Source organism: Moschus berezovskii, chromosome 8 (genome assembly GCF_049115385.1).
Source record: "Moschus berezovskii isolate FMDL1 chromosome 8, NW_MosBer_1.0, whole genome shotgun sequence".
NCBI classification, from domain to species: Eukaryota; Metazoa; Chordata; class Mammalia; order Artiodactyla; family Moschidae; genus Moschus; species Moschus berezovskii.
The window spans coordinates 100,719,992-100,731,945 of NC_142467.1; the positions used below are offsets into that span (position 1 = coordinate 100,719,992).

Sequence of the window (11,954 nt, forward strand, 5' to 3'; positions counted from 1 at the left end):
CCCTCAGAAGTCACAGCTGAGCTCCCCAGCTAAGGGATTCACCTACTGGAGACACAGAACAAGCAAAAGATGTTTAGGCTGAAGTTCAAAAACTCAAGGAAAAATCAGAGGTTGGATTTTTTTGATGGTAATAAAATGATCCATCGTGAAATCTGAGAAATACACCAAGACAGTCTTTTCTGCACTGAATGTCGACCGCTGAAATCCCTAACACACATGGGCACACATGCATAGTTGGCCCAGGGGTATGCAAGCAGGGTTCTTAGAACAGGAACTCCCCTTCAGGGGCAGCCACCAGTTCAGACCACCATATCAGATGATACAAACATATATAATAAAGGGTGGGATTTTATTTCCAAGCTGGCACATGTAGAAGGCACAGGGGCAAAGCAATGGCTCTGGGGAGTAGAGATGGGGAGGGGTGTGTCTGAGGTCCCCCGCTCCACCACCCCCTAAGTGCACTTAAGACCAGACTGGTGGTAGGGGCTCCAGCCCGGGGCCCTGAGGGTCCTCTCTAGATGAGAGCCTTGGGACTGCTCCCCCCGCATGACCTCCCCGGCCTCCCAGGGGGCAGGGCCCTACCAGCTCCCTGTAGCTGGAGGGGCTGCCCCCTGGGGAGGGCCGGGATCAGAGAGAGAAGAAGAGGATGAGGACCAGGATAAGCACCCCCAGCAGCACCGCAATGGCACACCACTGTCGGCGGTCTGGGGGCAAGAGGGTCAGAGTTCACAGAGGGGAGGTGCACCCCCCCCACTCCCCCACCCCAGGGGACTCACCACTGGTCATGTGGGATATTTTGGCCATCTTCCTAAGGACCCCATCCATCCGGGACTGGGTGTGGTCCATCTCCTGAGCAAAGGCGTCCAGCATACTGCCAAGACCAGGAAGGCATCAGCCCCTGGAGGCTCCGTGCACATCAGAGCAGACGGCCATGGGCTCCTGGCCCACCCCCGGGGTCCCAGTCTCACATGCCCTGCTCGTCCAGCTCCTCCTCAACTCGGCCAGACATGTGTTTCAGAACTGAGATGCTCCCAGACACCATTTCCAGCTGTTGATCCTGCTGGTCCAGGATCAGCTGCAGGGTGGAGGGGTGGGAACCGAGGCTGGCAGGGAGCCCTGAGTTGTTCGCAGTCTCCTCCAGCCTGGGGCTGCCAGCCACCTGCACGCACCTGCTGTGTGGCCTGCTGCTCTTCAATGCAGCGAGAGGTGGGCGAGACCACACTGGCATCCAGCAAGTCGCTGGAGGACTTCAGGGTTGCCGGCTTGCCTGTCAGCATCTGTAGGGACACAGACGACAGGCTCAGGGAGGGTCAGCTGCTCCCAGCAGAGACTGACAAGATTTGTGGCAAATCTAGGTGGTGCCTACTCAGGAAGGCAGTCTCAGGAGTAGAATGGCCTGGGTCCTCAGGGCCACCATTTACTAGCAAGGTGACCCCAAGGCCATACCACTTGACTTCCTTGTACCTCAGTTTCCTCATCTGTAAAATGGGGAGGGCTATAAACCCTGTTTTCTGAGGATGGAACAAGGATTTAATAAACGAATCCTGGCATGCTTATAAACCTATAAACACAGGTATTTAAGAATCTGAACTCAAGGGACTTCCCTGGTGGTCCAGTGGTTAAGAATCTGCCTTCCAGTGTTGGGGGCATGGGTTCAATCCCTGGCTGGAGAACTAAAATCCCACATGTCAGAGCTTTCTTGATGGCTCAGTGGTAGGGAATCCGCCTGCTAATGCAGGAGACATGAGTTCAATCCCTGGTCTGGGAAGATTCCCACATGCCACGGAGCAAGTAGCCCACGTGCTGGGCCTGTGCTCTAGAGCCCTTGAACCTCGACTGCTGAGCCCACACGTTGCAACTACTGAAGCCTTCAAGAGCTGGGCCCATCACAACCAGAGAGTAGTCACCGCAACTAAAGAAAAGCCTGTGCAGTGACAAAGACACAGCACGGTCAAAAATTAATTAATTAAAAAAATATCCTACATGCAGTGGGGGAACTAAGACCTGATGCAGCCAAATAAATAAATACAAAGAATTTGAACATTAATCCCCAAAACAGCACACCTGGAAGGCATGTGGATCCTGCCATAGGACCTCAAGCTGCTGCAGGCAGACCCCAATGTAGGTGTATTGAGTGAGGCTGCTATTACACAACATGCAAAGAATGAACACACAACACAGAGGGAAAAGGGGCACACACAGAGGCAGCAGAGAGAATGGGCAGAAAAGACAGGAGTGGGCACACACACGGGACAACTACACCCACCAAAGGGAAATAGTGGATCTACCCAAGGCCGACAGGGACTCATTCAGGGGCCAAGTTCAGAGAGGCCAAGTGCCTACACAGATTAAAAAAAAACAACACAGGGACTTTCCTGGTGGTCCAGTGGTTAAGACTCCAAGCTCCCAATGCAGGGGCCACAGGGGCAAAGGTTTGACCCCTGGGTGGGCAAACTAAGATCCCACATGTTGCTGGGCATGGTCCCAAAAAAGGAGAAAGTAAAAAAGGTAAACACATATCCTGTAAACAATAACACAGAGAGCAAGAAAAGGAGACAGGCTGCCACACACACAGAAAACCTGTATAGACCCACGGGAGATGGCAGAAGGGATTGTACACACAGAGAGAAATCAGTTGTGCTCATCCAGAAATAGCAGGCAGGTAGACAGCATGGAGACAACTGTGCACGAAGATGAGGACCGAAGCAGAGGGACAGATGCACGGGTCCCCAGGAGACAGGCGAATGCACAGAGGGGCCAGGCTTGCACTCAGAGGACCAAACTGAGACACAGTGGGTGAGGGCACTGGGTTGGAATGCCTTACCTCCCTGTTATTCCTCTCCATGAAGGCTACGGCTGCCGGGTTGACCATATGGTCCTTCATCTCCTACAGATAAGGACAGCATCAGAGAGTAAAAGACACCCTAACCCTCCTCACCCCATCGGAAACTCTCTTCACCTGCACTGCTTCCCGCATCCTCTGCACAAACACCTTTCTCTCCTGCAGATCTCCGGCTGGGAGCTTGAACTTGCCGGGGTTGGCTTCCACTATGCGTATGCGGCGAGTCAAGAGTCAAGGCCAGAGCCCAAGAGAACGTGCGCCCTCCTACGCCTCAAATTCCTCAACACCTCCAAGGTGTGCAGCCTCCCCAAGTTCTGGCTTTCAGCACCCCCTGCCCCTGCAATGGGCTCTCCCATGCCACCCCACCCCCTAGGATATCAATGGTTTCCTCCAGGTCTTCCAGGTCCCACTCGACGCTGCGCAGGCCATTCCGCAGCTCGTTGGTCGTCCAGTCCAGCTCTTCGCGTCCGACCACCGCGCTCTCCTGCAGGAGCTCGCACCACCGCTGGTACAGCCCGCGGGCCGTGTTCACCGCCTTCTGCACCTCGCTGCGGGCAGGGGCACAGCGGGCGCGGCTGGCGGGGTGGGGGAGCAGGCGGTCCTTCCGCCCACCATTACGCACCCAACAGGTTGGGAGCTCAGGAGACCCTCATATCCCCCTGCGGACCCCTCCCACATGGCCAAGGGGCGATCCCGACGGCGGCGCCCAGAATGCCTGACATGCCCCGGCTGGCACGCGGGCACAGGTTGGCAAGGGGACACAATACCCCGTGTCCTCCCGCATCGCTGTCACTCACCCTCGGACTACAAAAAAAGGATCTTCGAGAGACATGTCACGCCCCCCCGCCCGCCCGAGGCCGAATCCCCTCCCTTCTCGGCCTCCGAAGCCAATTCCCTCCAAGACGTGCGGGACGCGCCGTCACCCCGCCCCCGTCACGTGACCCCTGCCACCATCGAGAGCCGGTCCTCCAGGGGAGAAAGAGTGGCCCTCCGCCCGAAGTGCGGAAACTTCCGCTCTCTCTTCAGTCATCTTGGTTGTGGGCAGAGACGGTTTCCTGTCTGCACCGACCTCCCCTTCGCTCCCGGTCCCCAGCAGTGTCCTAGTTCTATCTAACTGGGTTCGACTCAAGAGCTCCGAATCCATCGGTTCGAGACCCAGTCCCTCGGATTATTGCTGCGCAACCTCAGTTTTCCCTTCCGAGCAGTGTACATAATGTCTCCTTCGAAACAGGAGAGATTATGGCTGGGGAAGGGGCTTATTCATTTGTGGGCCATCGTTATGGACTCCTTGAGCCTGCACCCAGATCCTGTCCTAGGAGATGGGAGATGGTCCCAGGCCAGGGTCGGAGTGGCAGGTTTGGGGGCAGGGTGAAGTGCGGGCATTCTGTTTGAAGTTCTGGGGGAGACTCTTCCTCTCCTCTTTTTTCCTGCGGAGGAGGGAAGCCTCGAGATCGCCCTGGGGCGGGTTGGCCCTGAGTAGGGGCCCTAGAGGTGGTGGTGGTGGTGGTGGTGGTGAGGTCTTTCTGGGTGCGACCCTTGGGGTCCACGGGAGGGGTGTGGTGGTGGCTCTGAGAATGGTCTGTAGGGAAGTCCTCTGCGTGTGAGGAGGGACCGGGAAAGTCTGGAGAGGGACTCATAGGATTGCCACCTGTGTGACAGAGCCCTTCTGTATGGAGTCGACGGGAAGATCAGTTTATTATAGGAGAGAAGCAGCTGTCCCCTGTGTAGGGTCCGGATTTCTGGAGCGGGACGTCTGAAGAAGTCCTTGGAGGGTTGCCCCTGTTGTGTGTCAGAGAGAGCATCTGAGCTGGAGATGTCCTTGTGAAGTTTCGTGGAGGGTAGGGACAAGAAATGGGGGCGTCCTCAGCACGTTGCCATAATATGTAGAAGGATCGCTGAATGGAGACAGTTTGGGGAGAAGTCCTCTAGACGAGAGAATACTTGCTGAGTTTCCCTGTGCCGGGGTTGGGTGTGGAGGATCTGAGCATGCTCCAAAGGTTCAGAAGATCAGTGTTTGGTGGCGGTGCAGAAATAAATGAAAGGCGGTCTGGGAGAGTTTCCATGGGAGGGGTGGCGAGGACAGGAATGTAGTGACCCCTTAGGTCCTTAGGGAGTAGCTGCTTGTGTTGGCAAGGTCTTTGTGTAGGTCTCTGGGAGACGGCTTCAATGCGAGCCCGCCGGCAGGGGGCTTTCCCGCAGAGGTGTCACACCTTTCTGGCCTCCGGAGGGAAGGAAGCGAAACTTTACTCTTACTCTCCGCCGACCCCGCTGGACGCGATTCCGGAAAGCGGGGGCTCCAGCCAGCTCTAGCTGCCGGTAGAGGGAGAGAGCGGGGCGGGGCGTGCAGGGAGGCTAAGGCACCACCCCCGCTCATCCGGAAGAGGCCGGCTACGGTCACTTACAGTGATCCCGGCCCTTGTCCTTATAAGGGCATCCGGAAGCGGCTCGCGCTTGCCCTACGTCACTACTTCCAAATTTAGTTGTGGAAGTATGGCTGATAGTATGGCGGGAAGGTTCCCGCACAGGTGTGGAGGGGGCCGGAGAGCTTGCCCTTAAAGGGCCCACACCACGAATGAAGGGAGCCGTTCGAACAATTTCGCGGTTTCTGAGGAATTGGAAATAGTATTTCTTGGAATCTTAGTGCGTAGCAGAAGGTGGGGCCGATGTTTTCTATCTTATCTGCTCTATCTCTGCGCTGCTCAGTTCCCAAGTTCTAATCCAACTCTGCCTCCCCGGGAGCAGAGGCGGAGCTCCGCTGCCTCTTTTGAGGGGCCACAGCCACGTGTTCACTCGGGCTGTGTTGCTGCCGGGTCCTCCGCCTTAGGGCATGAACGTCCACGGTGGATTTCCTGCCGAGGGAAACTGAGAAGGATGTTCGATGCGGAGCACAGAGACAGTAGCTTGGGCTGCGCTCGTGTCTGCAGACATCCACCTCCCGTGGAGTGGGCAACTTTGCCCTAGAGCCAGCCAGTGTGTCCCGCCTTCTTACCGCCTCCAAACAAGGGGTGGGCGGACGCTGGCAAGACAGGAGTGCTGGAGACTCCACTGGTCCCCTTTCACCGCAGTGGCTCAAGTATTCGTTTAGCAAATATTGGACTAGTCACTGTTCCTCGGTGTCCCCGCCTAAAGAAATAAGATACAACTACCCTCCACGGAGTGGAAGTGAGAGATGGATGAGATGTTTACGATAGGAAAGCCTTTAGCGCCTGGCACTTAGCAAGTGCTTAATAACTGTTAGCACCGTTACTGATTTTTAAAAAACACAGACATTAATTAGGCTCCTGGTAGATGGTAGACACAGTTTCCACCGGGGATCTACCGTTTGGAACCCAAGTTTTCTCGGGTGTGAAGGGAAACGTGCAGCCTACGACCCGCTGGGGTCTCCAGACACAACCGGTGGGTGGGCCCTGAGCCCCACCCACGGCCCCCCTCCCCCGGGCCTGCGCGCGGGTTCAGTGAGGGGCCCTGAGAAAGCAGACCACCCCGAGAATTCAGCTAGGATTGGGGGACGCTTCTCACAGGAATTCGGGTCCCTTTTCTTCTCAGTAAATTCCACTCTGTTGCTTTAAGGAGTCTCTCACCGAGGCGTCGCGGAAAGCCCGGATGCGGCTCTCTGATTGGGCGGGGCGTCTCGGTGACTTCACTCCCGGTACAAAAGGGCCCGGGTGGCGGGCGCCGGGGCAGAGCGTCCAGGCAGTGTCTCCGCGTGGCTTGTCCTGCTGAGAGTGGCGTCAACGAGCGCCTTGTCCGAAGTGCACCTGCCACCTGCAGTGCCCAGCCGTGAGCCCCTGCCGCTCTCGCCCTTGCCGTCGAACAGCTATGGAAGTGCAGAAGGAGGCGCAACGGATCATGACCCTGTCGGTGTGGAAGATGTACCATTCGCGCATGCAGCGCGGTGGTCTGCGGCTGCACCGGAGCCTGCAGCTGTCGCTGGTCATGCGTAGCGCCCGGGAGCTCTACCTCTCGGCCAAAGTGGAAGCCCAGGAACCCGAGGTGCCCTTGCCGCCCGTCCGCTCCCCTGACCCTCGCCTGCACCCGCCTCGGGAAGCGGAAGCCGCAGCCAAGGCAGCAACCGGCAACTGTGAGCAGCCCTCTCCGGAACCCATGGACACGCAGGAGGCACCGAGAGCCGACGAGACGCCTCCCCTCTGTGTCCAGCGCCCCTCCAAAATCAGCCGCAAGCGGCGGAGCAGCAGCCTGAGCGATGGTGCGGACTCCGCTCTGGTCCCGAGCAAGAAAGCCCGCTTAGAAGAAGAGGAGGAGGAAGGGGCCTCTTCGGAAGTCTTTGATCGCCTGCAGCCCCCTCTGGCGCAAGCGGAGGGCGCCTTCCCCAACCTGGCGCGCGTCCTGCAGAGGCGCTTCTCCGGCCTGCTGAACTGCAGTCCTGCTGCCAGCTCTCCGACGGCGTCCCCGGCGTGCGAGGCGAAGCCGGCTTGCCGCCCGGCGGACAACATGCTGAACGTGCTGGTGCGGGCCGTGGTGGCCTTCTGAGGGCTCCTGAGCGGCGCCACCGGAGCCCAGAGCGCGGGCCGAACCGTCGGCCAGAATACGCAGACCCGAGGCGAGGCCCACCCCCGGGGGAGCGCTCGCGGAAGCCGTGGAGAGGAGCCGTCGCCCGGGCTGCCCAGAGGCCCCGAGAGGGACTCTGCCCCCGGAGAGCCGTCGCTACCTGTGTGCAGCGGCGACGCCGAGGAGCCTGAGCCAGGGGCGCGGGCGCCTTCCCCCCAGACCTGCTGCTCCCGTCGGTGCTGTTTTAACGGACTGGGAGGTGAACCTCACCGACTCCTTCTGGAACTGGGAGAAGGGAGGCTTGGTTTTTCAAACTCCTCAGGGTCGGATTTTTATTTTTTTAACTGGGGGCTATGCTACCCTTTCAATAAGGTTTTTCAGTCCTTGGTGTTTGCGTTTCCAACTTCAGAGAATTCCAGGCACTCCCCTTCCCCCTCCAGTGACATACTTGTGCAAGCGGTCATCGTTGCGTCATGGGGCAGACGTGGGGAGCTTCCTGCTGCCTTGCGTGGGTGGGGGCCGGGAGGAGGACCTGGGGTGTGGACCGCCCTAGGGAATAGGAGGAGGGCGGCCTGAGTCACTGCGCCTTCCCTTGCTGCGGGTTATTGCCCGAAGCCCCTACGCCTCCGGAGGTAGAGGGCTGATCTAATTTCATTTAAAAATTTTTTCTCTGGTGCATTAGATAGAGGTGGAGATGTTGCTCACCGTCTCAAGCTTGACCCTCAGACCCACAGAAACGATCAACCCGGACGCTCCTGGTCTGAATCACAAAAATGGGGGGAGGGGTGTTCAGAGCGCTGTAGGGCTGAGCTGGGATCAGTGGCTGGCTAGACTGGGCCAGTTTGGGGGAGGCAGGAGATTCTCGCCTGGGCGTTCTGGGGTTCTCTTTGCCTTTACTGGTGAATTCTGGTAACTCCCTCTATCTGGCCTTTTGCTAGAATCGCCAGATAGGAAAATAAAGACCAATTGTATACAAAGTCTGTGCAGGCCGTCTGGTTTTCTTCCCTGGTGGGGGAGGGACAGGGTTAAGGGGTCAAGAGCTGGCGGCAGCTAGCAGGGGCCCCAGAAACCGGTCTGACCGCTATCACGTGGGCAGAGTGGGCGGGAAGGGGCCGACCCCGTTTCTTTGCCAGAGCACTTAAGTGCTGGGCGCCTGGCACTCCGACCTTTTCTTAAACGTTGCACGTTTGGCGGGATCTTGGACACACACTCCCTTCCTACAACTTTGGGTGAGAAGGCTTTCCGAGTTAAGATGTTTGGGGGGATACTGCTGGGTACAGTGCCCCTAGCCGACTTGGGTATCGGGCCTCCTTTGGAGAATGGAAGATAGCTTCCCTCCCCCCACTTGATTAACTGAATCGGCAGGGTTCCCAGGATTGGGGTGGGGCTTGACAGGTGAGCTTTGGAGCGCCCTTTACGCCCAGTTCCAATCTCAGACAGTGTAACTGTGTGCTTCAGACAAGGATCTAAGCTTCCAGCCTCAGTTTCCTCATACGCGAAATGGGCCCCAGCCACTTCCCTTCGAGGCTGTGGGTTTAGAAATACCCGCGGGAGCACTCGTTGGCTTTGGCCCCACCCCCTGACAATTTTCCCAACGCCAGTTCGGGAGAGTGACAGTCGGCGTCGCCCCCGGGGGTGGGGGTGGGGGCGGGGGCTGTGGGGAGGACAAAGGAGCCGCAGGTGCGGCGAGTGAGGGCGGCGGGAGGCGCCAGGAAAGCTCCCGCCCCGCCTCCAGACGGCCGGCTCCGCCACTGCGGGCTTCCCGCGACCCGGGGGACCTGACCCCGAGACCGGAGCGGAGCAGGAGGAGGGCGCGGTGGAGGGGCGGCGCCGCCCCAGAACGCCCGCCCCTGGCTCCCTTCCAGGCTCTGTCACCCACCGCACTCCCCCCTCCCTGTGTCCCCCAGCCTCCTCCCTCCTAACCCCACCTCCCACCCCGCACCCCAAGGGAATCTCGCCTCCCCCGCAGCCTTCCCTCGCGGGAAACGTGAGACTTCAGTTGCCGCCCACTCGGGGGATCGACCCACAACTCCCCAAAGGGATGTAGCTGGGGGACTGGAACCCCACACTACTGACGGTAGCTCAGTGCGTCCGCGTGGGCTCGAGCAAGTCCCTCGCGACCCTGGCCCGGCCCGGGAAGTCCCCGGCGACTGGGGAGGGGGCATCACCGCGCATCCTGTCGCGGGAACCGCCTGGCGCTTCCTTCCGCGGGAAGCTGCTAGGCCGACCCCCGCCCTGGCCCGGGCCGCCTGGGGGTTTCCGGCGCCCGGTTGTGGGGCCTGAGGGCTGGAGACGATGCCGTGGGAGATAGGCCGAACACCCCCCTACACACATACATCCCCTTAATACGTTCCCCTTCCTAAGACCCCATTTCACCCATTTGTTGTTGTTGTTGTTTAGTCTGTAAGTCGTGTGTTTTCGACTGTAACCCGCCAGGCTCCTCTGTCGATGGGATTTCCCAGGCAAGAACACTGGAGTGGATTGCCATTTCCTCCTCCAAGGGGCCTTCCCCACCTAGGGATCTGCTGGAACCTATGTCTTGCTTGGCAGGCGGATTTGTCACCCCTGAACCACCTGGAAAGCCCCCTTTCACCATAAGAATTGTTGTTGTTCAGTCGCCTAGTGTCTGATTCCTTGCGACCCCAAGGACTGCAGCTGGCCAGGCCTCCCCGTAAGGAATGTGTATTCATGCCCCATAAGAATAGACAAAGTTGAAAATTTTGTCACAACGATCGACTTTGGTGTCTACGCCATTACATGGCCTTGGGTTATTGGGCCAAACCCTCTGGGCAGCGATCTGGACCACAGCTGTGAAAACTAAAAGTATCACCGATCTCATGACCAGTGGATACCCCAGGGAACCTCAGACTTGCAGGAAGAGTCTCCAGAAGAGTGTTCACTACAGTGTTGTCCAAAGTGGGCACAAATTGAAAAAACAACCTACATGCCCATCCTGCCCATCCAACTGGGCTGGTCTGGCAGAATGTGGACTGTCCACCACTCCCTCCCTAAAGGATGACAGGCCTCAGCCTGCGAGATCTCCTGGGGAGTCGGGGGTGGGGTGGACATAACTCAGAACCAACCTGCTGAGTGACAGAGTCCAGGTGTGGAAGTTGCAGGATGAGGACTGATTCCAGGGCCAGATGACCAGTTGTACTTGCTGTGCAGCTTTGGGCAAGTCACTTCATCTCTCTGGGCCTCAGGTTCCCTGACTGTAAATTATGGACAATGATAGTCCTATCACTTGGATTTATTGTGACAGTTAAGTGAGATAATACACATAAAGTGCTTAGTAAAGTGCCTGGCATGCAAGTCAGTGTCTTGCTCACAGAGAGCTGGGCTACAGTTTCCTGTGGGCCACATCCATGACATTTGAAGACTCGTACCGCGAGCCATGGAAGGGTCGGTGCCACTGCTGCAGTGTATAGTGCCGCGATTCTGGAGCACCTCACCGCTGAGGTGCTGGAGCTGGCAGGTAATGCACCCAAGGGTCTCAAGTTAAGCGATCACTCCACGCCACTTGCAGCTTGCAATCCGTGGTGATGAAGACTTGGATTCTCTTATCAAAGCTACCATAGCTGGGGGTGAAGTGATCCCTCACATCCGCAAGTCTCTGATTGGAAAGAAGGGACAGCAGAAAACTGCTTAGAGAGTTGTCTTAACCAACCTTCTTCCTCCCTGTCATTGTACTGTAACGGGACAGAAGAAATAATGGGGTTATGTGGAATTTTTAAAATAGCTAAATGGAAAACCATAGACAATTATTGTAGACATGGTAAAAGAAACATTTGTACGTTCTTAGACTCGAAGTTTGATAAAAGTACCTTTTCGTGTGGCAACAGTTGTGTTGATTGAATAGGTTTCTCCCATGCGTTTTATACAAAAATAGAATTGATAAACCATTTTTTTAAATGCCTGGCATGGAAGCTATGCCACTTTATGATTTATTATTGTTAGAGGCTAATAATAATAATAATTATTATTTATTGTTAGTACTTTATTATTGTTAGAGGCTGGAATGGCAACAGTTCATTTCAAAGCACATGTAAGGGGACTTTCCTGGTGGTCCCGTGGTTGAGAGTCTGTCCTCCAATGCAGGGGACATGGGTTCAATTGCTGGCTGGAGAACTAAGATCCCACATGCCTCAGACCAATTGAGCTTGCGCTCTTCAACTAGACAGAAGCCTGCGTTCCACAATGAAGACCCATCACAGACATAAATAAATAAAATTAGAAAATAAAAACACATACAAGGACTGCCTTGGTTGTTCAGTGGTTAAGAATCTGCCTTGCAATGCAGGGGACATGGGCTCCATCCCTTGTTGGGGAACTAAGATCCCATATGCCACAGAGCAACTAAACCAGAAAGCCACAACTAGAGAGTTCATGTGCCACAATGAAAAATCACGCATGAAGCAATGAGGATCGGGCATGCCACAGCTAAGACCTGAAACAGCCAAATAAATCCATAAAGTAAATTTAAAAAATAAATAAAAGCACATATGGCAGATACTACTGTATATAAAATAGAGAAACAAAAAGGACCTACCGTATAGCACAGGAAACTATATTCAATATCTGTAATAACCTATAATGGAAAAGA

The 11,954-nt window shown here is 56.4% G+C and overlaps 2 protein-coding genes across 35 annotated transcripts in view; one reads left to right on the forward strand and one right to left on the reverse strand.

The window, feature by feature from the left end:
• Window positions 1–330: 330 nt before the first annotated feature.
• Window positions 331–3,738, reverse strand: STX10 (syntaxin 10). Of its 2 annotated transcripts, XM_055431066.2 has the most exons (8): window positions 3,640–3,738; window positions 3,221–3,390; window positions 2,960–3,054; window positions 2,825–2,887; window positions 1,170–1,277; window positions 969–1,075; window positions 777–871; window positions 331–704 (listed from the first exon to the last, which is right to left on the reverse strand). In XM_055431066.2, the coding sequence occupies exons 1-8, from the start codon at window positions 3,672–3,674 to the stop codon at window positions 628–630; spliced, it is 750 nt and encodes a 249-aa protein (XP_055287041.2). In that variant the 5' UTR covers window positions 3,675–3,738; the 3' UTR covers window positions 331–627. The 2 variants fall into 2 exon arrangements, with proteins under 2 accessions (XP_055287041.2, XP_088695179.1); XM_088839053.1 differs by having other exon boundaries at window positions 331–871; window positions 973–1,075.
• Window positions 3,739–6,505: 2,767 nt separating this feature from the next.
• Window positions 6,506–11,954, forward strand: part of IER2 (immediate early response 2) — a 37,336-nt gene continuing 31,887 nt past the window's right edge. For 17 of the 33 annotated variants that reach the window (XM_088839059.1, XM_088839058.1, XM_088839063.1 and 14 more), the window contains exons 1-2: window positions 6,506–8,580; window positions 9,788–10,826. In XM_088839059.1, coding sequence (XP_088695185.1) covers window positions 6,662–7,333 — 672 coding nt within the window. In that variant the 5' untranslated portion in view covers window positions 6,506–6,661 and the 3' untranslated portion in view covers window positions 7,334–8,580; window positions 9,788–10,826. The remainder of the gene's footprint in view (window positions 8,581–9,787; window positions 10,827–11,954) is intronic. The other 16 variants (XM_088839071.1, XM_088839070.1, XM_088839061.1 and 13 more) reach the window with 1 other exon arrangement.